The sequence below is a fragment of the Danio rerio genome, chromosome 2 (genome assembly GCF_049306965.1).
Source record: "Danio rerio strain Tuebingen ecotype United States chromosome 2, GRCz12tu, whole genome shotgun sequence".
Classification (NCBI taxonomy): Eukaryota; Metazoa; Chordata; class Actinopteri; order Cypriniformes; family Danionidae; genus Danio; species Danio rerio.
Window position 1 is genome coordinate 9,137,032 of NC_133177.1, and position 27,718 is coordinate 9,164,749.

At 39.1% G+C, this 27,718-nt stretch overlaps 1 protein-coding gene across 2 annotated transcripts in view; it reads left to right on the forward strand.

Moving 5' to 3' along the window:
- zzz3 (zinc finger, ZZ-type containing 3) overlaps nucleotides 1-27,718 on the forward strand; it is a 61,802-nt gene that overhangs the window by 14,801 nt on the left and 19,283 nt on the right. The window contains exons 2-5 of one of the 2 annotated variants that reach the window (XM_005163282.6): nucleotides 12,243-13,707; nucleotides 20,364-20,502; nucleotides 20,598-20,745; nucleotides 26,286-26,413. In XM_005163282.6, coding sequence (XP_005163339.1) covers nucleotides 12,308-13,707; nucleotides 20,364-20,502; nucleotides 20,598-20,745; nucleotides 26,286-26,413 — 1,815 coding nt within the window. In that variant the 5' untranslated portion in view covers nucleotides 12,243-12,307. Of the gene's footprint in view, nucleotides 1-12,242; nucleotides 13,708-20,363; nucleotides 20,503-20,597; nucleotides 20,746-26,285; nucleotides 26,414-27,718 lie in introns of those variants that run through there. The other variant, NM_001100027.1, reaches the window with a different exon arrangement.

Below are 27,718 nucleotides of genomic sequence, written 5' to 3' on the forward strand. Positions count from 1 at the left end.
AAAAAAAAAAACAAAGTTTGGTATGAAGGCTATAGTTTTATTATATAATAATCTTAGGGTGTTAGTTTGTCATTTTCAATACGCTTATTTCACGCGGCCGCCATTTCAAAGAACCAAAGCGAGGCTGCGGTGGGGAAAAAACCTGGAAGTATAGGACCAGCACTGTAAACATTGCAGTAACATGCTGTGGACTACAAACCTCCAGCTGTTGCCAAGATTTCAAAGTGCAGAAATGGTGTAACCATCACTTTATTAAAATTCAGTAAGTTTAATTTAAACAATTAAAAGCAACTTAGCATCAAACAACATCACAATCTCATTGTTACGCTTGAGTGTCCTCCTGGGCTTCAGTTCATGGCTCCAGTTAAACACTGTGGGGACGCTTTCCTGCTTCAGCCTATGTAACCTGGTGAGCGATAAAACACTGCAGTCCTCTGCAGCACGCCCTATGTTGTCTGTAATAGTGTTGTCCCGGTACTGAAGTTTTAAAACAATCTTTTTCCCGCTAACATTGAAGCGCCGATGACTCGACTGAGCTTCACATCTGCTTCGTGAGACAGATGAGCGATCTGCTAGATGACTCAACTTCACGGATGCTTCGCGCTCCAGTCTCCTGAGTGCAAACACAGATAGACGGAGACTGGAGTGCGAAGCAGCCGTGAAGTTGAGTCATCAAGCAGATCGCTCATCTGTCTCTGTTTGTGCTCAGTAAATAGCAGAGGGTAAACTAATGATCTTCTCGGCCAATCACAATCATTTCTGTTGAACATGTGAACACAATGGCAAATCAGCGCTGTTTTAATAAAGCCATCAACAGTGCCTTAAATGTTAGCAGGAAATGGACGGTTTTTCTTTTAATTCAGAATCGTAACAATGTTATGTAGGAGTTGTGTAGCCTATTAATTATATTAATTCTAATAAAACAAAAACCAAAATAAAAAATTAATTGCATTTTTTGTTTGATAAAAATATACGTAAACAAAAAAAATCAAAGGGTGGCTAGTTTGTATTAATGTGTTTTAATATTAATGAAAATATGCTTAGCCTATTTAAATTTAACGGCTATATACGCCGTCAATAGACAAGCCATTCAAAACATATTATTTAACTGTGTACTGGGTTATAATGTATATTTTACATTAAAAACTAAACGTAACATGTCTCGCTGTCATTTAAAACATGTAATTCCTACCACACCAGAGCTGTGGACCTACAGTCTATGCAGTGTGTAAACTTGCAGGGCGGTGTTGGTCAATAGTCTTACTGCGCACTGAACTCCAATCTGAGGGAGATTATGTTACTCGCTAGACAACATTAACTTGAGAGATTTTAAAAATAAAAGGTATTTTTTAAAAAGGAACAACACGCAAATCTGCAACAAATAAAACTATGAATAAAACGTCTTGCCAGTGATGTGTGTATTCCGCCACTGACAGTGTAAGACGCCCTTATGCAGCACCTGTAAACTGCCGCTTGTAAGAGACATCCAAGCTGTATCGATATAACCTAAAAGTAAGATCATATAGCTAGATATATTGCTTTTATTTAGCCTGTAGTCTTAAATTTGTTTTACATAATGTTCCATTTCGTAACATTTATTTATTTTTATTTATTTATAGTTTATATATAAATGAGTGCTCGCTTGTTTAGTTGTGCTCATTATGCAAGGATCATATTTCGTATTCGGTTTATTCTTCAATCGCCTATAGATTTGTTAATAATGTATTTTATAAAAGGATTGTTCATAAGGACTAAGCTTTTAATGTATAATATAGGCTTTTGTGGTTGTTATTTGTATGGTTCCAACTTCCACAGTTTTCAGCCTGTAGCATTGTTGTGTTTCATTCGTTATGTTAATAAAAGTTATGTGTTGTTTAATAAAAGTGATTTTAAAAATTTTTTTGTAGTTTCCTTTTCGTCCATTAAAACAATTGACTTCGAATTGGCAATTACCGCAAAACTGAAAGTAAAAGTATTATACGCACGCATTTATAAGCTATTTGAAAGCAGAAAAAAAAGAGGGAAAGAAGAAACGCCCAATCCCACGGTGATACCGCTATTACCAGTGTTGTCACATGTCGATTAACCGGTGGGGAAATTTCCTCATCGTCACAACCCTAATGCTACCTTGGGGTGGTCTGTTTCACGCAGAATGCGCATGTGTGGCTTCAAACCCTATTGATATGAACGATATTGGAGAATACCGCATCGCTTTGGGGAATCATGATAGAGTTGTTACTGCTTTTAGAGTTTGCTATAGGGATGCACCCATCTCGATACTTGGATCGGATATCAGTTCGATACCGCATATTTTTGCTGGATCGGATATTGGCCTGCTGGTATGGAGGTAGCCTATTACAAGGCACTGGAAATTAGTCATGTAGGCTACTATATCCCAAATGTTCTGTAGTCATTCTATAGTTTAATGTGAAGTACAGATGAAGATTCAAGTGGTTAAATTCATGTTCAGTTCAGCGCTTCCCTCCACTGAACCTGTCAATCATTCTCCGTTCATTCACAATTCAAACTGCATGTTGCGTTCATGACAACATGAAAGACTTTCTCCAAGACTATTTGTTCCTGTTAGTTTTAATAATCAGTGGAAAAATGCATTTAGCTCTGCATTAAATGGGTTCATTTTGACCCATAACATGGAGTTTATTGCTGTTTCTACATCATGTTGCGCTGTGTCTGTTAAATCAGCAGATCACATTCACAACACTAGAGTAGAGAGGGTTATTACCTGTGCTTCACACACAAAGTAGGCCTACCTGAAAGTTTAATTTAGAAAAGGCTCAATAATACATTGGACAGATCTTCATCGCACTAGTTTCTTCCCTCTGTGCTGCTGCTTTGAAAGTGTCCGCAGATACCAGAGGCCTGCGCCTGTGTCTCAGTGATGCATCAAGCGCACCGGCTGCACAGAAGCGACGTGCGCCGCTCAATAAAGTTGTTCACATAAAGAGTTTCTGTTCTCTCATCTTTCCGACTAAGTTTATTATTTCGAGGTGATTACGTTAAGTGCTGCTAATAGTTTGTAAAGCCTGGCTCATTGTGGTCGAACTAGTTGATTAATACAAGTGAAACTGACTGGCGCATTTGGATTGTCATTAACTAAAAATTATTTAGCCTAATATAGGCTACTCTGAAACAGAATATTTCACAGTGAATTTATTTTTATTAATATTTTATTTAACAGACCTGTTTGTCAGTTTGTGCGCTGAAGCATATAAGCGGACTTTGTTTTAAACTTCGCCTAAAATATTTTTGCTTATTTTGTAGATAACTGACCAACAAAAATACATTAAAATAACCAACAAAACATACCAAACAAAATTCGTTTCAAAAAGATGATTTTTCAGACAAAAAATTATTATTCCGACATGCTTTCAGTTTCTCCATCGCACGCGCAGCAGGTGTTTTATTAAGTAAAACTCGCCTCAGACGGTTTAGTTTAGTCTGCTTCAAACCTGCAGGGAAATATTAAGCTTTGCTAAAAGTCTGGTTATATGACCAACAATTAGGGTCAATAGTGGTAGCCTAGTACAGATTTCAAAGAAAAATCCTAATATTAAAAAAGGAAACTGGACCCCAACAGATCAGATCAATGTCATAGTGAATGCTCAAATAATGTAGCCGATAGCAAGGTCTGTTATTTTTACTAAAGAAGATATATTATTCGAGCACCAGAACTATAGAAACTGTATTAGGTTTAAAAAAAAAATGGCACAGTAATGGGATCGGATCTGTATCAATCGATACTAATAATTTTGGTATCTGTATAGGATCGGTTCCAAAAAAAATGGTATCTGTGCATCCCTAGTTTGCTAACAGTTTTTCAGCAAAATGTGAGTTTTAGTTAGCGACATTACAACCAGCAGCAAGGCACAACAGTGCAGACAACATGTCTTTTAAAAGACGTTTTTGGATCAGACCTGGGAGAACAATTGTCTTAAGACCTTATGCACAGACCCAGTGTAATGCATAATGATGTATTGTCGTGATACAGGAATTTTTCATTTTGATATGATAACACACCCCCACATCAACACCTCAAAAAAGAAAGCATACAGTTTCTATCTTGCTTTCGTTTTATTGTTTTAGTCATTTGGGATGCAGTGACATGCAGTCAATTTTACGGAGCAGATTCACCACATTTGACGCTCATGAATTATCATAAAACTCTTCGTGCTGCACGTATTAGGAAGTTTGCTGAAGGTGCAGCTGGGGTTTGTATCGTTAATAAATTATGACAGTCCACGTTCTTTGAAAAGTGAGAATGATTAATAAACACATATAAACAGTCTCTTAAAAGTGACGTTGTGTCTTCAGTACACTAGAAGTGCTATGGCATGCCTCTTCCAATTGGGCCAGGACCGGCCAGCTGAACCGCACCTGGGCCTGATTCGGAGCACTCCTACAAATGCGCCTGGGCACGGTTCGTATAGTATAGTGTGAGTGCACCCTAACTGGCTACTTGTAAGTTAAGTTTCAGTTTAGTTTGCACCGATTCTGGGTTTTAGGTACCAGAAAGGCAGCTGCTCAATAATAGCATGGCAACAAAGAGTCAGTAACGTCAAACTGCCTTTGTTACCTAAAACCCAAGATTGCTTCGAATTTAACTGAGACTTAACTGGCTAGCCAGCTAATCCAGATTTGTTGTACTGGGCCCAGATAATGAACAATGTGAAACGGTACAGATTAGACTTCGTTGGTTTGTAAAGTCATAACAGTAGCAAGTTATCTACTGTAGAGCAGCTCTTCTGCCTGTCTAACCCAGCGCAGACAGAGCCAGTTATGTTAAGGGGTGTGTGATCTTTTACAACACTGGTGCAATATGACTTTAAGAAATGCTTTTTTGAGTCTTAACCCTTTGTGCGTCGTTCTTCCACCCTGGGGTGATTTTGAGTCTTAATTTGACCACAACTTTCTCTGTTTCAGCAAATGGAATGATTTTTGGTGACATCTTATTTTGACACGTATTTTAAATGAATACAACAGTACACTAAATTTTCTACCCCTTTATTATGTTTGTGGCTGTTTTTACCCCATTGACTTCCCTTATAATGGTATTTTTGATTGCAAAGCCATGACACCATATAATCATGGATTGTTGATGGTTTTCCATCATGGGAGGAGGTTTTTCTGTTGATCATCAGTTGCAGTGCAAAAAGCTTAGTTTTTGCCTTCTATATGGATTATAGTGTGTGTGTCTGAGAGAGAGAGAAAGACCTTTGCGCACTTATCTTGATTTGTCTAAGAAAATGAAAAAAAGTCGCTCAGATCTCAGTACAATAATCAACATAGTACGTGTATTTCTTCACTTTTTTGCACGGCCTTATCTAAAGGGTTAATGGTGCCAACTGATAATCGACAGTGACAATTACACATTTGACCTGTTCCCAACAAGGAAAACCTCCAACAGTCAGGAATGCCTAATTATATGGTGTCATGGCTTTGCAATCAAAAAATGTCATTATAATGGAGGTCAATGGGGCAAAAACAGCCACGACCATACACAAAGGCTAAATAATATCATGAATCCCAGTAAATGAACTAATAAAAAAACTGTAATAATAATTTTAAAATATGAAAAATAATATCAGTAAGAAAAATCATAGTTTTAATCACACCTTTTTATTATAAATGTTTGACTGAATGCTTTTAGCTAATTAAGACGGTTTGTAATGCCAATGAAAGATTGGCAGTTTGGCACTGGCTTAATCTGTGTCGTGTGTAATGCAGATTTGGAAATATGGATATTATTAAAAAATTATGGGAAGATCGGCAAAATCTGTGATAAATGTAAAGGTTGCCAGTCCCTGCTGAAATATTTGGGAAATACATTAACATTGTCAGTTTAAAAAAGAAACATAAGGTTGTCCCAAATCACATACTTGTGCACTATTCTACGCCATTTTGTAGTATAAATAGTGTAAGTAGTGCGTTCACACTGAAATTCTAAAGGCTGATTTATACTTCTGCGTCAAACACCGGCGTATGCTACGGCGCTGACGCATAGCCCTTCGCCGTGGCCATCGCCGTCACTGACGTGCACCTCTCAAAAAGTTTAACTACACGTCGCAACGACGCGTAGCGTAAGCTCTGTGATTGGTCGGCTTGGTAGCGCTGACGAGTCTGGGCGGGACCGAGAGCCGCGCGAGCGATTGTTTACAAGTGTGGAGTCCCGTGAAGGAGGTCCGGATGGAAAGTTTTGTTTTGTGTTTACCTCATAGTTAAAGTTGTTGCACGTCCGCCGGTTCCTGCCTCAAAATGAGCGAGTTTGAGCCACTTGTACATCCCGGAAGTGTTCAGGAAATGCAAAAAAGTAGCGAAGAAACTCGACACAGAGGAACATTTACACCTCACTGCCAACTAGTGTTTCGGAAGTGTTAATGCAGACCAACAGAGACAGCGTGCAGAAGTATGAATGCACAGCCACGCGCGTTGCCTGCGCCGTGGGTTACGCCGGTCACCTGGCGCAGAAGTATAAATCAGGCCTAAAAAGAATAAGTGCACTTTAATTACCTGGATGATGCACTTATTCAGCTGTTAAAATGGAGTGTGGAACGTTTGACACTTCACGCACTCAACGGCCGCTGCTTTGCATAAGTAGTGGAAGGGGCGGTGCTTTCAGGCACTGATGTTGGATAAGTTTATTTATTTTAGATTGTGAAAGCAAAATTCTCCTATGAGAGTGATTTATAGCACCACCCGATGGTGAATGAGGTTATACTCGTGGCAAGTATTATTTGGTCATTTATTTGGCTAATTTAGCAACGTCATTGGTGAAACGGTTTGAATTTCCGCTTAGAAAAAAAATGTTAAAGTTCCATTTGCGACAACACTACATTCATATACTATGCTGTTGAGTGTGTAGGTGCATAAGTAATACATAGTGCACAGTGTATAGTGTGCCATTTGGGACACAGCTATAGAGTTAACAAAAATACTTTTTGATTCATTTGACAGTATTTTATTAGGGTTTGTATTTACAGATTTCCTTTTTCTAAATAATTTACAACTACAGTATAAAATTTGTTTAGTATCCTAATGAGGATCTGAATGAAAATTCTCTTGGAGCGAAATCTCAAACCCAACAGGAAGTCTATTCTCTGTCATCCTTAGGCCACCGGGAGGTGGTGAGCCCTGCGGGTCCCTTTCATCGTTGCTTGGAGGTTTAATTTTAGTGTTGCTTACATTTATTTGTTGGTTGGTTGAAATGCAATTTTCCTCTTGTGCAAAAAAAATTATAAGTGCATCTGGAAAGTGTTTATAGCGCTTCACTTTATCCACATTTTTTTAGGTTATAACTTTATTCCAAAATGAATTAAATTCATTTATGTCCTCAAAATTCTACACACAAGACCCCATAATGAAAATTTTAAAACGATTATCAGAAATTGTTGCAAATTAATTAATAATAAAAAACCTGAAAAATCTCATGTACATAAGTATTCACTGCCTTTGCTCAATACTTTGTTGATGCACCTTTGGCAGCAATTACAGCCTCAGGTCTTTTTGAATATGATGCCACAGGCTTGGCATATCTGTCTTTAGGAATGTTTGCCCATTCCTCTTTGCACTACCTCTCAAGCTCTATCAGGTTGGATGGGAAGTGACGGTGTACAGCCATTTTCAGATCTCTCCAGAGATGTACAATAGGATTTTGGTCTGGGCTCTTGCTGGGCCACTCAAGGACATTCGCAGAGTTGTTGTGAATCCACTCCATTGATATTTTGGAGGTGTGCTTTGGGTCATTGTCCTGCTGGAAGATGAACCGTCATCCCTGCCTGAGGTCAAGAGCACTCTGAAGCATCTTTCCCTCTCTCCTGAATAGTCTTCCAGTTCCTGCTACTGAAACACATCCTTACAGCATGATGCTGCCACCACCATGCTTCACTGTAGGGGTGGTATTAGCCTGGTGAAAAGCGGTGCCTGGTTTTCTACAAACATAACACCTGGCATTCACTCCAAAGAGTTTAATTGTAGTCTCATCAGACCAGAGAATTTTGTTTCGTATGGTCTAAGAGTCCTTCAGATGCCTTTTGGCAGGGAGTGGCTTCCATCTGGCCACATTACTATACAGGCCTAAATGGTGGATTGCTGCACAGATGGTTGTCCTTCTGTAAGGTTCTCCTCTCTCCACAGAAGAACGCTGGAGCTCAGACCATCGGGTCATTGATCATCTCTCTGACTAAGGCCCTTATCCCCCGATCACTCAGCTTAGGCCAGGTCTAGGAAGAGTCTTTCACTTATGGGTGATGGAGGCCGCTTTGCTCATTGGAACTTTTAGAGCAGCAGAAATTTTTCTGTAAGCTTCCCCAGCCTTGTGCCTCGAGACAATCCTGTCAGAGGTCTACAGACAATTCCTTTGTCTTCATGCTTGGTTTGTGCTTTGTTATGCACTGTCAACCCTGGGTCCTTATATAGACAGGTGTATGCCTTTTCAAATCATGTCCAATCAACTGAATTTACCGCAGGTGAACTCCAATTAAGCTGCTGAAACATCTCAAGAATGATCAGTGGAAACAGAATGTACCTGAGCTCAATTTAGAGCTTCACGGCAAAGGTTGTGAATATTTCTATACATGTGATTCTTCAGGTTTTTTATTTTTAATCAATTTGCAACAATTATTTTTTTATATTGTCATTATGGGGTATTGTGTGTAGATTTTTGAGGAAATAAATGAATTTAATCCATTTTGGAATAATGCTGTAACAGAAAAAGTGTGGAAAAAGTGAAGCGCTATGAATACTTTCTGGATGCACTGTACTTAGGCATACTTCGGTCTTATGTGAGCATCAGATTAGTATACTTTACATGGCCAAGTTACATGTGGAGCTTAATTATTATTGTTTGGACTTTAGGCTTTCTTTGAGCGCTTTTCCACTAGGTGCTACAACTCTGTGGTTCAGTATGTCTTAACTCAGTCTGCTTTTACACAAATTAGTACTGCTTCAAAGTGGGTGTGGGTTTATTATAGTGTGCCACCTCTACTGATGCTATATTCTGCATCACTTTTTCCAGCTCTCATTGGATCTGCCCCTCCTCACCTATTTATGGTTATATTACTTTAATATGTTTTTAAAGTTTTTTTTGTCATTTTTGTGCAAACATTAACTTTGAAAATGCAATTTAATTTTATTTGTAACATTTATAAAAGTGTTTGTTTTCTTTTGTACCTTGGGTTTCACATGCATATGTATTTTTAGGCTTGTACAACTCCCTATAAAGATGTGTGAGACTGTTAAAAGCCTCAAGTCTTTTCTTCACCTCTCACTTGATCTCACCTGAGCCGGTTATAAATACTCCGAGTGACGTTTCACAATGAGAGGAACGTCTACACACCATATACTACCACGATACAGCCTTGTGTGCAACATTTGTTTAAACAAATCCTACACTGGTTGTTGTGGACTGTTTATTTCAATCTAGTGGGATTTAGGCATGGGCCGGTATTCTAATAGCTAGGATGTAACGATTTACCTGACTGACGATTCGATACGATTAAGTCACGATTTTTTTTACAAAATTATGAAGAGCCCTTTCATTTTTTTCTTAAATTCTACAAATCTTTTGCAAAATAATATATTTTCTGCCATAACTAATTTTCTATTTTAAAAACAAACTCCCCAGCAAAAAAATAAAGACTCAGTTATATAAACAAACTAAAGCTGTGACTGTGCTTTGACTTTTTTTTTTAAATAAATATCAGCATTTAATATGTTTATGTATGAGATCTTTGCACATTTATAATGTCCCCTGCTGAAAAAAACTCTTTCACTGGGGACTGAGATGGCTGGTGTGGAGAGGAAAGCCTTTCCTAAATCAGAGAGCAGTGTGTACAGAGGTGGTCAATAAGTCCACTAATCCGGGGGACTGAACACTGGCTTAAAAAAAAAACTGATTATAAATTTACTAATAATATGGTAGGATAAAGACTGGACATGATTATAAAGGTGACTATTTAATGTTAAGTGTATAATTAATTAGTATAAGTACCAGTGCGATGTATTATCTTAACATTCTGTGCTAGTTTTTTAGCGTCAACTTGGTGTGTTCCAGTCCCTATACTGCAAAATAGCATTTTTTGTGTGTGTGTGTGTGTGTGTGTGTCTCTTTGTGTTGACTTCTTTAGACTGATTGTAATATTATTTATTATTTGTTTTATAATTATAGCTGTTATAAAGAAAGTTGGAATCAGCGAACATTGGTATCAGCAGGTCACACCAAAAAAAATCTGAAGTGATTACAATTGGTGCATCTCTAAGTAATAAGTAAAGGTTTTTTTTGGGGGGGGGGGGGATTCTTATTAGCGATGTTTGCTCATATATCATCACTTTTACTCTTGTTTATGTCTCAAAGTATAAAACTTGATATGTTTATGCTACAGTCCTCAATGGCTTTTCTAAATTCTGCAGTTTTTTGAGGGCTGTGCTATTAGTTTTTATACTAAAAAATTCTCATAGGCTTTAACTAGAGGGTAATTATGGACATAGTTGAGCTCGTTTCGACTTGAACCAGTAATCACATAGCAGCACCTTGGCATTGTGGTGACTTTTGCACAGGTAACCATCACTCAGATGCTCTTCAGAAATCTAGCTGAATTTTTTTTCAGTCGATTAAAAAGCTAAAAATAAATACGCCCACCTCCTTTTCTTGTGGAACTCATGCTTGTGGAAACATTCCAAATATTCCACCAGTGTACTGTTATTCAGAGTTGAGCTTTCAGTTATGCTTTCATGTGCTCACATTTATTAATACATTGTTGAAAACCATCACTTTAGATCATATTTTTAAACTTTAAAAATATTAAATATTCACATTTACATTTTGGGGTCACTTTAATTTCTTTGGTCCGAATGTGTTTTTGAGTGGTATATTTTAATTTTCTTGGACACCAGGTTTTCAATAATTTTTCTTTTTGGCTAGCAAACAGAAGCCTTAACAGAAGGGAGAATGATCATTGATTTGGGACTGCAACTAACAATTACTTGAATCAGATAAAAAAAAAGAATTAATTTCAAAGTTCCAACCCTTTATTAAAATCAGAACTACAATCTTTAGAAAGTGCTCAAACATGTTGCTCCTTAACGTGATGCGCACACCATGTGTACGTCACTCCCATGTGCACCTCCTTTGGAAATGACAAACTGACTCTAAGCTTATTGGCATTGCTTCCAAGGTGCGCGCTCGGCAGACACATTTTAATAAAACTATAGCGCTTCATACCGAAACTACATACCAAACTTTTTTTGTTACTGATATCGACAATGGTGTTCAGTTAATAAATACAGTTAAATCTTTCTCCTAACCATCTCAGGTCACGTATTTTTTATTTATATTTTTTTCATACAAGTTAAAGAAATCATAACTACTGCGCTTCTACCACCTCAGTTTCCCAGAACTTCTGGAGCTTGTTTAGTCATAAAAGCCTGTGATCTCGATTTTTATCGCCCAGCCCTATGCTTCACCCCTGAGCCTGACATCATTATTAGACAATTCAACACCCAAGTAGACCCATATTCCTATGCTTTGCTCAGTCCAGGGTGCAGAGCCCTTGAATGGGGACTTAAATGTTACCATGACAAAGCAAAGCAGCAACCACAGAAATGTTTTATTGTTTATTTTCCGAGCGATTAAATTGAAGTTTTATAATTATGTTTTCAAAATATGCTGTCAATTTCAATCTCTTCCAGTACTAAACACAATTCTTACCTATGAAGTACTAAGAGAAAGTGTTGGTGGTATTTCACAAATGTAATTGAGTATTTAAGGAATTTAATTGAGTGTACTAGAGGTTATAGGAGGAATGTGTTTTCTGCAGTCTGTTTATATATCAATAATAATACAATTGGTTACAGTGAAGTAAGCATTAGTCTTTAATCAAGAACATGATCTTTCAACTGTTAGTTCTGCAGCTTTATCGTACGTTTTTGTTTTTTAATTTTTAAAAGTTAAAACTTTTCTGTGTGTAAATGTAACTTCTTATGAACTTGTTTTACATGAATCCACTACATTTCAGAATATACTAACCTCTGTTTAAACTTGTGAACATTTCAGTGCTGTGCAGCAACTTTGATTTAACCTGAGCACATTTGCATGCATTCTCAAATATGTATGTTCTTCAGGAACAGCAACCGATTACATCTTTTCTGTCTATTTTTTGTTATACACTTAAACCTGTGTAATTTAGAATCTGAACGGTCTGTAATTAGTCTCTCATTGTGTCACTCAGGTGCCCACATACTGCTGCTGAGGAGAGAGCACCACGATGAGGAGACAGTAGGCACCCACCATAGTATGGCCGCGTCCCGCTCTTCGCGCGTCACAAGATCATCAGTGGGGATAAATGGATTGGATGAGAACTTTTGTGGCCGAACCCTCAGGAACCGCAGCATCGCCCAGCCGGAAGAGAGCTCTCCGCCTCCCGTGCCCAGAGCTCGCTCACCCAAAAAGAAGCAGGACTGTCAGCAGCACCAGCAGACCGGAGCACAGGTTGGAAAGGTAACTGAGAGCAAAGCGGAGGGCGAACCCGTGCCTGCATGTGGAAAACGTGGCTTGCCGAGCTCCGAGAAGGAAGATTCGGACAAATTTGATAACTGTGAGCGTCAAAGGTCTGGGTGTGGGCCTGAAGCCTCACCTGCCCTGAAGAGGGCCAAACGCTGTCCTCGCTCAGGTGAATCACAGGGGGCAGAGGAAGAGCCTTCTCTCAAACCCGAGAGCCCCGATCCTGCTGTATTGAAGGAAAATGACGATGGCGCCAAATCAAATAATACTTCAGCCTCAGACAAAGAGGCTGATCAGAAAAAGGATGGCCCAACAGAAGAGATCGCCCCTCAACCAGAGGTCAGCGAGAACGTCAAAGCAACCAATGGCCTCGCTGAACTCTATAGAGAGGACTCAGAAGTTGCGGCCTTACCTGTGGAGCCCTGTGCCTCCCCTGCCACACTCAACAGCAGTCCCTCACTGTTAAATGGCAGCCAGGCTGCGCCCTCATCCCCCGACCCTATTGTGCCTTGTAGATCCCCTCATCCCAAGCAAACCAATGAGCCCGACAGCCCTAAAATTGACTGTGAGAGGAACTGCACACCTGAGGAAGCCGCTGAGGCTGTGCTGTCTCAGGAACCCGAGATGGAGGTAGAGGTCGATGTTGTGGGAGAGGCTGGCCAGGCTCAGGATGAATTCGTGAGAGAGGAGAGCACCAATGGTGACTTTCAGGCTGAACCACAGGACCCTTCTGACAACTGCTCGAATATCTCAGGAGAAACGCTGTTGGCTGCTTCTCAGCTGCCCGCCGAGCCCCCCTCCTTCACAGAGCCTCAAGAACACCGCTACACCCTGAGGACTTCACCGCGCCGCGCTGCCTTTGGTAGCGGGCTCAAAGCCAGCTCCCCCAAACCCACTTCCCCACACATAGACAATGGTTCACTGAAGGAAGAGACCACAATGGTTCCTTTTTTCTCAGAGGACACCAGCCATAAAGACCCTTCCCATGATGCACTGGGACTTTCTTGCGAGGCAGACAGTGAACTTTTCGAGGAAGAGGTTGTCAGCGGAGAGGTCGGAGTGTCTGATAGTAGAGAGTCAAGATCCACCAAAGAGCTGCTGGCTGCTCAGGCTGAGGAAGATGAGGAGGAGGAAGAGGACCCAGATGTCTACTATTTTGAGTCGGATCACTTGGCTCTCAAACACAACAAAGAGTATGTTTAGGTTTACGTTCTTTCATTTGAATCTTTTTCATAATTGCGGTGATTCAAGATTATTGATTAGAAATTTGCTTTTGGCTACCCCAAACCCAGCATTTAAACCCAACAACCCAACTTTGAATACAACGGACATGAATCATGTAGCTTTATGAGAAGTCTTAAGTCGACTGTCAGCCAGAAATACTGTAGGTTAAGAAGTATGTTTTGGTTGACTTTTATGTCTGTCACCAGTTTGAACCTGTTAAAAAAAATCTACAAATTAAAAATCTTTGATCCATATTCAGATTTTCAGATCAGCTACATTTCTATTAAAATTATTGGACTTTGTTGGTGATCTGAAAATCTGACTGCAACTGTAGTTTGGACAGACCAGAGCAATGTTTAAAAACCTATAGTATCGTTCATCTGTTGCTTTAAGGAACCTCATAATGGCGCGTTTTCACTAAGCCGGACGGTACGGTACGGGTCTGTACGAGTCACCTTTATCAGGGTTGCGTTTCCATTGCCAAAAGGGTACCAATGGTACTCTTTTGGTGGGCATGGTATTCAACAGAAAGTTTCAGTCAACGTCCTTCTAGCTTGAGGAAATGTCAAAGTAAAGCTGTGCAATCAGTGCAAACCTCTCATCTGTATCTTTAATCTTCACCTGCGGTTAAAAAAGCTATTCATAAGTTTATAATAGTTCAAAAGGCGACAATAGTAGTTAAACATTGTCGTTTGTTCATGGTTTAGGTTGCTGAAAGAATCATTTGCTCATTTGTTTTTTTGTTTTTCTGGCTTCTTTTTTGTTTTTTCGCACTATACTCTCGCGTTGGTCTGTTTCTGAAAGGATTGGATGTCTGAAGCACTTTATTAATCATGCGCACGTTATTATAATCAGCTCAAAAAGTTTGTTATTTCAAATATAGAAGCATGACGAACGCACACAAGACAGCAAAACTGCTCGCCCTTTAAATAACTACTGGCCACAGGGTAGATTCTGCTCTTTTTGGCTTTGTGGCTGTTCATCAAGACAACGACAAGGTTGTTTGAGCTCAGGTCAACCATGGTTCGTTATTATATGTATATATTATTATGGTCTAGTGCAGGGGTCACCAATCTTTGTTCTGGAGGGCCAGTGTCCCTGCAGGGTTTAGCTCCAACTTGCCCTAATCCACCTGCCTGAGTGTTTTAAGTATACCTAGTATTGTACATATGTATTTGATTAGGGTTGGAGCTAAAATCTGCAGTACACAGACCCTTCAGGAACAAGTTTGGTGACCCCTGGTGTAATGTCTCAGCTGTGTATTTAAAAAAGGTGATTCCTTTGTTTTTATTCTCCTGCTTTTGCGTGTAACGTATCTCTGTAAACCAGTAGCGTTTAGTTGCACGTCTTGCTCCGCCCTTTGGTACCCTTTTGTTGTGCTAGGTACCCTTTGCAAAGGGTACCCAAAAGTGGTACGGTTTGCTTTTTAGGTACCTTTTGACAGTGGAAACGGCCTTAAAAGCGCACTGAACCGAACCGTACCACTAAGTAGAAACGGGCCATAAAACATCCTAGAAACTGCACAGCAAACCACCAAAGCCAATCAAAAAACTTATATAGAAATACTCTGCAATCCATTCAGATAGTTCTGTAGCTTTGAAATTTAAAATAGTTTAAGTTGTTTTTTTTTTTTGGAAGTAGAACCGAACTGCAATGCTTTAGCTTGTATGGTTGCCAAAACTGAGCTGTGCAAGTTTCGATTTGTCTGCCTTTGCTCTTTTTTTCTTCAGCATTTGAGATTTGTAATTTAAAAACATTGGTTATGCATACTGTTTTTTTTTTTGTAGCAAAAATGAGCAACAGCTGCTGTAATCTCCAGGACAGTGGTAGGTAATAAGCGAAGGGAAGCATGCTGCTGGTAGACAGGTTGTCCTGGGTCGTGCTCATTCAGCATGTGCCAGTCTCACAGTGGGAGTGCAGGGATCGGGAGCAGCCAGCTGGATTGGCTTGTCGGTCAGTAGAAATGAAAGGAGAGTGCAGCCACATCAGTTCATGGGACCAGTCTGAATTATTAATAGTTTGGTATTAAATCATTCTTAATCCTTAAATGGGACAGTTTTTCCATCGCAATTCATTTTGAAATTCAGTTTTAACTTGTAAAGCATTGCTGGTTGGTTATTAGGATGTTGATATAGTGTGTTGGATTGTTGATTGGTGTGAGTGAATGGCAGCTTTTATGTGACCCAGATCCACAAAACTAGTCATAAGTATCATTTTTTATAGAAACTGACATTTATACATTTTTAAAGCTCAATATGCTTTCCAGATAGGACAATATTTGGTTGGGAAATAACTATTTGAACATCTTTAAAGTATATATTTAGGCATATTAAAGATAAAAAATTACATTTTAATACATTTACTGTAGGAAATTAATGCAATGTGTTTAGGAAACATAATCTTTACCTAATAGTCAAATGATGTTTGGCATAAAAGACTAAATTGGTAATTTTGAACATCACATTGAGCATCTCTGAACACACAACACGTCCAACCTTGAGGCGGATGGGCTACAGCAGCAGAAGGCCACTCCTGTCAGCTAGAAACAGGAAATTGAGGCTACAACTCACACAGGCTTAGCAAAATTGGACAATAGAAGATTGGAAAAACGTTGCCTAGTATGATGAGTCTTGATTTAATTTGAATGGTAGGGTCAGAATTTGTTGCCAACAACATGAAAGCATGGATCCATCCTGCCTTGTATCAACAGTTCAGGCTGCTGGTGGTGGTGTAACGGTGTGGGAGATATTTTCTTGGCACACTTTTAGCCCATTTGTACTAATTGAGCATCGTGTCAACACCACAGCTTACATGAGTATTGTTGCTGATCATGTTCACTCTACTCAAATGGCCTCCACAGTCACCAGAACTCAATCCAATAGAGCACCTTTGGGATATGGTGGAACGGAAGATTCACATCATGGATCAATTCATCAATTCTACAGCAATTCTACAGCAACTGCGTGATGTTATCATGTTAATATAGAAGGATTATTTCCAATACTTTGTTGAATCTATGCTACAAAAGATTAAGGCAGTTCTTAAGGCAAAACAAAAGGGTTCGAACTGGTACTAGTAAGGTGTACCTAATAAAGTGGCTGATGAGTGTATTTTGGTGCATATTTCTTAAAATAAGAGTCTGGTCACCTAACATCATGATGAATACAAAGATATAGTTTGTTTACATTTAAATGAGTTATTACATAAGAAAAACAAAAGTTCAATTAGCTTTATTATTTTGATTGTTTTATTGATTTTTTTATTTTATTTAATTCAAATTATACTTTTTTTCCAATAAAAGATTAATTGGGGTGTACAGATTATTGCCTTGTGCTCTACGGGGTCCAAGCTTTAAGTTTTATTCTTAAGGCATATTTATACTTCTGCGTCAAGTGCACACGTATGGTTTGGCGCAGCCTGTGTGCGGTCGCAGACACTGATGTGCACCTTACATACAATTAAACTACAAGTCGCAACGATGCTTAGTGCAAGCTCTGTGATTGGTCGACCTGGTAGCTGTGCCAAGTGTGGGCAGTGCTAAGAGTCGCGAGCCAGATGGGAGTGAGTGTTTACAAGTGTGGAGTCCCGTGGAGTAGCCGTAAGTGTTTTGTGTTTACCTTATGATAAAAGTTGATGCACGTCCGAGTTTTAGCTATTTGTACATTATGGTAGCGTTCAGAAAAAACAAAAACCTGTGAAGAAACTCGATTCAGAGGAACATAACAAAACCTACTGCCAGCTAGCATTTCGAAAGTGTTGTTGCAGAGCAACACAAACAGCACGCAGACGTATAAATGCTCGGCTGTGCACAAGGCATGCGCTGTTGGTCACGTCGATCACTCAACACAGAAGGATAAACCACCCTTTATTTAGTCAAAATATAACAAAACATCTTATTTTGTTACATTACTTCCAGTTTTGGCTTTGCTACTAACTAATCGAATAAGTATATACTAGGGTTGGGCTGATAGACGATGCCATTATCCATCGCCGATGGCCAATAGACAACACAATGCACAGCCGGCATGACGATTCTTCGTCCTGCCGCCATCGCAAACTCCCTCGCATAAAATACACACTTAGGCCTCATTTACACCAAGACGTCTTAGTATTAAAATGGCATTTTAGAACGTAAATGATCCACATCCATGCTGTGTTTTACCTAGCATTTCTGAACAGCCCTCCGTCCGCTGAAAACACAAATCACGTGACAATACACACACACGCACACACATTGTCAAGCGCTCCAGAGAGAAGTGCACATCGGAGAGTTTATCAAGGATGTACCGCTGGATCGTGTCTTATTAGAGTTGTTTAAAGTGATATTTAATTAATCTTGTCTCTATTTAACAACTCTTCTGTCTTTTGAATCTATCAGGTAACGTGTCACAGCGTCAGTTCACGGCTTCAGTCTTTTACTTTCACACTTGTACTTTATTAATTTTAGGGAAAACCTCAGATACTGTTGGTTGGGCACCTTTTTTACCGACCACCCTCACTTGGAAAAAATGAGTGATAGGTGGTCATTTGTGTGTAACTTATCTTTATTTATTTGTGTATTTTTATGGGTAAAACAAAGAGCATGCGGGTCAGGTAGTTGAAACGGTAGGCTACAAATAATTAATTCGTTATGAATTAATTAATTAATTATAAATAATGACGTTGCCTATGACAACGATGCCATCGACCAAATCGCAATGTTTCACATTAGACATTGTATGGTGCCAAATTGGTCGACACCACCCAACTCTTGTAGATACACACAAATAATACCTTATGGTGTAGCATGCTTTTGAAAACGTACGTTTAAAAGAAAAATACTCATTTATTCCGTGCACTGTTTGTAAAAGTAGTATTTTACAACAAACTTTACCCGGAGTTGTGGGTTTTAGTGGTGTGTTGACATCTCTCAGTCTAAACCTAGGCATTGTAATGACTGACTATAAGGGAAAATCCGCCCAAAAAAACGAAAATGTACTCACTAATTACTCACCCTCGAGTGATTTTAAACCTTTATGAGTTTCTTTCTTCTGTTGAACACAAAGGAAGATACTTTGAAGACAACCCATAACCATTAACTTCCATAGTATTTGTTTAATCTTACTATGGAAGTCAATGATTACAGGTTTTCAGCAAAATATCTTGATTTATGTTCAACATGAAGAAAGAAACTCAATTTTGAACAAATGAAGTGTGAGTTCATGATGATGACAGAATTTACCTTATTTATTTATTTATTTATTTTAGGTGACCTATCACTTTAACATGCACACAATAAGCTCTAATGTGTCTGATTTGCCTACCTAGTTACAAAAATGTGTGAAGGTTTTAGGCCAGAATTCCTGTTTGTGTGGAATTCAGTGCAGGTTAATTGGCAAAGTACTGATTAATATGCCCATTTCACTATACTTCTATTTGTTCAGCTTTATTATTGGTCTAGGCTGCATTTCATGTGGTTGAACTATAGGCGGCAGTGCGTTATCAGCCATATGTCATGTTTGGGCTCTTTGCCATTGTTGGCTGCTTTCCCCATCCTGCAGTGCTACATGTCTATCTTCATTGTGCATCTGAATCGAGAGGCTGTGAACAGCTCCTCTGTGGTCGAAGTTATTAGGCGGCAAGGAAATTGAAGGAAAGCTAGCCAGTTGCCCTCAAGGATGGCAAATCAGATGAAACCAGTCCTCTAGATGAATTCTTGTTGAGAGCGAATGCTTGCTGTCATCAGTTGGTTTTCGTTCATGCCGTATTAGGCCTGATTGATTTATACAAGGTTTATTGAGCTGAATAAGATTACTTTTGAGCAGTAGGCTGAATCTCCTTCACTTAAAAACCCTGTTGTATTATTCATTCTCCCCCATCGTTCCCCTTTTTTTTTTTTCCATGTTCCTATTTGTGGATCCTATTTTCCTGAGGGTGCGCATGGAAAAGGTCAAAGCTCTGTAGTGCTCGGACGTCATATCTTCTTGACTAACAAGATAAATGTAGAGAAAACCCAGAAGAAACATTTTGTTTTATTTATAGCAGTGACTAAGGCAGCTTTGTTAGCCATCTTGTGAAATTGTAATTCTGTTTTAAATATTTCCTGAGTGATGTCTAATGCTTTTTTTCAGCACATCTTAAACAGAATTGTTTGTTTATTTATTTTCCTTCAGCTTAGTCCCTTATTTATTAGTGGTCGCCACAGCAGAATGAACCGCCAACTATTTCAGCATATGTTTTATGCAGCAGATGCCCTTCCAGCCAAAACACAGTACTGGGAAAGAACCATACACACCAATTTTCACACACACTACGGACAATTTAATTTATTCAATACACCTATACCACATGTTTTTGGACTGTTGAGGAAACCAGAGCAATTATCCGGAGGAAACCCATGCAAACAAGGGAGGAACATGCAAACTCCATGCAGAAATGTCAACTTACCCAGCCGGGACTTGAACCAGCAACCTTCTTGCTGTGGGGCAACAGTGCCAACTACTGCAGCCTCTATATTTTTTGTGAACCATTGAAAGGGATTTTATTTATGGATGTCTATGAAACAATGAATGGGTGATTTTGATGTCTAAAAGCATTAGCTCTTAATAATGTACAAATCATTTCTGCCCTTTATCCCACACATTAGTTATCAGAGGTTGCTCCAGACCATCAGCGTACTGGAGGCCCAGCGAACCCAAGCCATCCTGGACCTGGAGACACTGGCGCGGCATCAGAAGGAAGCCCTGTCAGATCCCATTGCCTTTGTGGACCAGCTACAGAAACAGGTACACAAGCTTCCACCAGACCTTCCATTCCTGTTGTCTTAAATGTCTGCTATTTAGACCCGTGTTGTGATTTGAGTGTTTTGTTGTTGTTATAGGTGGACATGGGTCTGCCTCGACCCCAGAGAGTGGTCCAGCTCCCGGAGATTGCATGGGACCAATACACCTCAGGCCGGGGCGACTTTGAAAGGGAGTTCTGTGACAAGAAGCGCAAAACACGACAGTTGCAGTTAATATTTGACAAAGGTGTGTATCAGTTTTGTTCGAATTTTTCTTTGTCCACGTTAGAGCTGTACGGTTCTGGCTAAAATGAGAATTGCATTTTTTTTTGCCTAAAATAACAATCACGATTTTCTCACGATTCTGTAGATGTAAAATAAAGGTTGATATGAGTGGGCTATTATTTTTGTTGTTCTCAAACATGTAAAACAGCAACAGGCTTTGTGTAGCTGTACTGTTGGTTAAAATGCTAAACTTGTATAGACTAGGAATGGTGGACTTGAACAGACTTTAGATTTGTCCTGGTCATTAATGCTGATGATTATTCTGATGTTGAATTATTGAGTTTGAGACATATGCTTACTAGAGATGTTACAATATTGTAAATACCGTCATACCACAATAGTAATTTTTTTCAATATTACCGTAGGCGAATGACTCAATAACACTATATTTCTGAGAAAAGTTTGCTTAGGCAAATGAATCGAACGGGAGGTAGTGGGAACTACAATTCCCATCAGCTTAAGCGTGGCCATCATCCTTTGCGATCTGTTGTCACTACAGATCCAGAAATGGAGTGTGTTGCTAGTAGCGGGGAAGAAAAAGAGCTGGAAATGATCAAACCTAAAGCGGGTTTTAAATCATCTGTGTGGAAGCATTTCGGTTTCTTTCTAAAAAGATACGAAAAAGGAGAAAAGGTGACAGACAAAGAATAAAACAGTATGCAGGCACTGCCAGACTGTGGTGAAATATAAGTCGGGAATACGACTAAAAACAGTCATGGGGACTGCAGAACACAGCACACTTGTTAGATTGATGCTGACATTGACTTGTACCGCAAAGAGACCTCTATCTCACTCATGGCTTGTCCTCTCAAGTGGTGGAAAGACAATGCACAACGTTACCCACTGCTGTCAACCTTGGCTAAATCATATCTCTCTGTCCCAGAAACCTCAGTCCCAAATGAGAGGGTTTTTTTCTGTTGCAGGGGACATGCCCAGAGATCCCAGCTTTTACCAGATTATAGTTGTATAATAATTTTCCTTAAAAAACCCATCTCTATCTAAGTGAGTGAGTGATTAAATGTTGAATGTGATGAGTTTTCAACAATACTAAATTGAAACTTTATTTTTTTATATGGTTTAATAGTTTTTTGTTATTAAAATTGAAAAATTGAAGTTCCTGTTTCGAAACTTACAGATAGGTGGCTAATTTGTATGTCATTGATATGTTCAGTGCTAAGGTAAATAAACACTTTTGGCACTTTTTTCGAGTCTTTTCATTAGTTTTGTTTTTCCTGTAAATTATTTAATAAATACCGTACCGTGCCATTCATACCGAGGTATTATTGTATCGTGAAATTCTGATACCGTTACATCCCTAATGCTTACAATCTGTAATTTTCTGCTTAAATCTGTCACTGATGTGATTCTCGTCAATACAGAAGACTGGGTGGGTATTTTTGCATTTCGGCGGGTTTTTGATACTTTTTGGGCTGGAATCAGTCAGCTACATCTGGCAACACTGTGTGCGCTTTCGGTTTCGGTTACTGCTAAGAGCGGTTCACTTCGAGCGCGGTTCCAAAATGATCACTTTGTGCCACAAACTGAATGTTATTTACAACTTTATTAGCTGTTATTCACAGCATATGCAGGTTCTGTTCACTAAAGTAGACTTCATTCAGAGGCACGTGCGCACGCCCCCTCTGTGGTAACAGCTGACGGTCAGCAGCTCACGTCATGTGTGATTTTGCGGTCGCAAATACATTACCTGAAGACAGAAATAACATTTTTGAGGTGAATTATACCTTATAAATACAGGATGTGACTCTTTCAACACCATTTGGAGGTGTCCATGTCGCTGAGCAACGTATGTAAAACAACGTGAAGACTTGTGCGGCCACCATTGCTTCTCTCCTGAACTTGAAAATATGATTGACAGAATCGTAGAAATGTTGGGTAAAGATCGTCTAGGATGTCGTATCGAGATTGTGATCATCTTACGCTTAATTGTGCAGCTCTAGTTCACGTCATTATTTCAAACATAATATAAGAAGAATTCAACATGTCTCAATCAAGAAAAAGTTTGAAGCGCATATTTGATGCTAAAATGCACACAATATTGTTAAAACGCAGAACTTTCTGTTGTTAGTAAATAGAAATATCTGAATTTATCATTCATTCATTTTCTTTTCGGTTTAGTCCCTTTATTAATCCGGGGCCGCCACAATGGAATGAACCGCCAACTTATCCAGCACATTTTTACACAGCGGATGCCCTTCCAGCCGCAACACATCTCTGGGAAACATCTACACACACATTCACACACACACACTCATAACCTACGGACAATTTAGCCTACCTAATTCACCTTTTACTGCATGTCTTTGGACTGTGGGGGAAACCGGAGCATCCGGAGGAAACCCACGCAAAGGCAGGGAGAACATGCAAACTCCACACAAAAACGCCAACTGAGCCGAGGTTCGAACCAGCGACCTTCTTGCTGTGAGACGACATCACTACCTCCTGCGCCACTGCCTCGCCCCATTCAATTTTCAAATATATTCATTCACAAATATTTAACTAGAATACAACAAAACATAGCTGTCAATTACTTTAGTCTACAATATTTGTAATTTACCAATAAAATATAATTCAGGTCAGTATCCTCAGCAGTAAATAAATAAATGGAGAACTTTTAAGCAAATTTTACTGTAAGGAAAGTAATTAAATGCAATTTTTAAATGAAAAATTGTTAGCCAACTAAGATCGCAAGTTCCATTGTTCCAAACATAGTTTGTTGATTTGCCGTTTCCCAAATCTGTCGCTAAAACGAACATTCGCAAACTGCGTTGCAAACTTGAGCACTGGCAACTACAGCTCTGGAGCTGTCGTTTGAAACATAGTTCCTGGCTGTGTTCTATTGCCACTTATGCCCTATTCATTTAGAACATTTTAACATTCAAAGTTGGATTGATTAAAAATAAAAAAGCATTAAATTTATCTCTCTTAGGGTGAAATTTGCTTTCAAACTATTTTTACAGATCAGTTTTAGCAATCTTCATGTTTACAATTGTGTTCCCTTTGCAGTGCACTTTGAAAACATTGATGTCATTTTGAACACAGCCTCATGGCAAAAGGTGACCTAATATTTATAGGGCACATAGTTTACCCCTTTTTTATGATTTAATATTAATATTATAGTTCTTCTGAGTGTGCCAGTTTAGATTCAGTTCAACACATAGTTCAGATGTTTTTATTATAATGTGTTAAAAAGTGTCATGTTGGGGGCGTTTACACAGCTCGGTTTTAGGGGTGTGTTGCTTTACATGAAAATTAGTTTTGGCTTCCCGCCCAATGTAACAAGGGGGCGGAGCCAAGAGCTCCCACGCTCTGTATTTGCACCAGACAGGCAGACCGAGAGAAGCTAAGCTACATGAGAGGATCAGCATTCAGCCATACATGTACAACTCAGACACAGACTAAGCAGAGAGTACAAAATCATTTGTGTCTTTGTATAGTTTTACAGCCAACTGTGTGCTAGTTTCAAGTGCTGAGCCTTACACCGAGACTAATAACCACACACACTGAATTAACTTTGACTGAGGCACCGGATGCGACGTTCGAAGCCGCCACATGGCACACCAGACACTCTCAGTGGCGCGGTAGAAACATGAAGTGCCCTGAATCGTCGCGCCTTGCAGCGCCATGCATTCTAGAACTTCAAACATAGGCCTCAACCAGGGCAAACACAACGGCGCCCCAATTTGGCAGCCGCCCGTAGTGCCCAGCCGCTGACCCGAGGCACACCCTGACAGAAACCCACTCCCAGAACGCCGAAATGCACGGCGCCGCGCCACGCAAAGAGGCGCTTCTGGTGTGACCTGCAGGCAGGTTTGTTATTTTATTTCCAATGGAGAGAGACGCGCACATGAGGCAACGCGCTTGCACTTTTCCAGCTGCACCTAAGATCACAGGGAGCTTCTGTGATGCAACCGGCTGAAGTTTAACGTAGATGGAATAAAAAGTACAGATGTTTGCAAACCTACCAAAAGGTACAAACAATAATTCCGATTAAAGTGATCATGTGGAGAAAATTGATCTTGTGTCGAGCCCAATGAGCCTTACATCTAAAAATAGAGCAAGGGTGTTCCTTTAATGATGTCTTTGCTCGCTTTGGCTCACACGCTGAAAATGGTGGAAGTGAAACAACAAACGAAGGATATGGTGATGTGCCTGTCAATCAATATTGTTGGGCGGGGGGGCCGTGCTCCTATATCAAGTTGCGGTCACTCTGAAAACCCCTCCAATTAGTCCACCGTTTATATGTTGTTAAATTGAAAAAAAAGGACTGCGTGTGTGTGTTTATCACCATCATATGCCTGATATGATGTGATTTATAGTAGGCTATTTATTAAGTATATATACTGTATATCTATACTGTATCAAAGCAAGTGCATGTTTTTACCAAATGTAATATTGGATTTTATTTTAAATGGTTGTGCATGTAAAACAATATAATTTGCACAAAGAAGTTATGGGTTTTTCTCTAAAGTAGTTACTCTACCCTGTTTAGAGCATCAAAATGGGCGTTTTACGTTACAACTAACGTGGTTCAAGCGATGGATCTGTGATAGAGAAACTATGCGTTTTAGGAAACACTCGTCACTACATTGTTCTTTTCCCAAACGAAGCACCGTACTATAAAAGTTCAGCCGTGAGTTACGTCGTTGTTTGGGAAACGCACCCCAGATTGGGTCGCTATACATAAACAAAGGGAAATAAAGTTATATAAAGATTTAAGACCTACAACACAATATTTCAGTTGATTTAAGACTTTTTAAGGCAGAACATTTAGCTTTTAAAATTTAAGACATTTAAAGGGCCATGATACCCCTACTTTCGGTTCAGGTCTACCTCAGAATTTTTTCAAAAAATGCATCATAATGGGCGTGGAGCTCCACGATCAGAGGCAGAAGTGGGCGTGGCCAGCAGAGCAGGGGAGAAGGAGGGGAGCGAACCAGTGTTGTCAGTCAGCTCACAAAATGAGACACAAACCGTGAGGAGACATATGATTATATGCTAATGTTATAAAATAATGTTTAGCATGATTATATGCTAATGTTATAAACTAATGTTGTATCCCAGGGACTTCTCAATTAAAAACAAAAAACAAGCATATAAGACAGACACAGTTAAAGTCAAAATAATTAGGCTTCTTGTGAATCATTTCATTTTTGAAACATTTCAAAAATTATGTTAAGCAGTGCAAGGATTTTTTTCGAAAATGAATGAATTATTAAATGTGTACATTTTTGATCATTATTAATTTTTTATCAATAGGTATCATTATTATTTTATTCAAATGTAATAATTTTTTGATAGGGCAAGTGATAAAAATCTTTTCTAACTTGGATATTCAAAAAAATTCCTTAGCATTTAGCCCTGTGTAAGTCTAAAATTTAATTCATAGTCTTAAAAATGTTTTCCGTCTTTAATTTAACTTGGTGAAACTTGCAGAATCCCTTTCAAAGCAAAACTGTTTAAATGGCCACTGTCTTTCTTTAGTGGGGTTGCCTGCTCGACCAAAAAGTCCTGTGGATTCCAAGAAGGAGGGAGAATCCTCATCCATCTACTCCTCCTCTTTGCCATCGAGTGACGGTCCAGAACACAGCATGTCCAGTAGCAGAGCACAGGTAAACTCAAATCATGTCTTTGTGCTTAACGTCATTTATATTCCATCACAGTTTACCACCATCATAACCCTCCACGCTGGCATACTCTGCTTTGTAGAGGAAAACATAGGCTTGCAGATTCTCTTTCTTGATTTGCTCGTTTTATTTTCCCCGTGACCTACGATTTCACCATGTTTCATCACACACCGCTGCTTCCCAAACCATAATAAGATCAAGACCTAACATTTAACTTGATGTTGTTTCTTGTTATGTGCATGAGCTTGAGCCCTAGGGCATGAACTCGGATGTGGTCTGCATACACGACATCTTCCCTGAGAGGACAGTATCTCCATCCATATTCATTTTTAACTAGCGTTTCAACATCACATGCACCACAAGCATGTTGTACGAACACAGCTTGTCTCAATGTTGTTTCCTGGTCTGTTTAGTGGAAGTGCTCTGCTCAGAAAAGCTAGCTTTTCCCTTAGGTTCTCACCAGTCAGTTCATCTCATTAATTTTATTCAGAATGCTCTTGAGTCGTGTTTATCCATGCTGGCTATGCTGTGAAACAAATACAGTTAGACGGACCTTCCCTCTCTGTCATATAGAGCGTATGCATGTTAAATTGATAAATACTGAATATCCGCTGGTCTACTAGATAAGGAATTATTAGTAGACCTTGTCATTAAATGTGTAAAGGCATTGCAGTGCTTTAGTGTCAGTTCGCTTATTCAGCTGTTGGTTTTTAAAGTTATTCTTCTCAAGCTGTGAAAAAGGCAACTGATTAATGACGTGAAATCACAACATTGCTTATAACTTCTGTAAATAATAGGGATTTGCTGCTTTGAATACGCCTGGCTCAAACACAAAGCGTGTCAATTATGTCTCACTTTGCAATCCTTTTGTTGCTAAGTACTTTCAATATTTACACAGTTAAGGGTTAAATAAGTGGTATTTAATGGATTAAAGAAATTTTCACAGTATTTTCTAACATATTTTTTTTCCTTTTCTTTTGAAGGTAGTCTTATTTGCTTTACTTTGGCTAGAAAAAGATAATACAGGATTTTCGCAGGGTCTTAAAAGTCGAAAATTTAAAATCAAAATTCAATTCACTGTTCTTGGTAAATATTTTAAATATTTTATATATATCTTAAATATTTTTACACTTATTTTTCCGATGTCCATGTAACGCTACATCGAGTGCTCACTTAAATTCTTTTTTGTTGTTGTTGCTTGGTTTTCGTGGTGTTGTAGTTCTTTATTTCACAAGTCCAATTGACCCTTCGCTAAGCCACACCCAAAAACCGCCACCCACCAATCGTGGC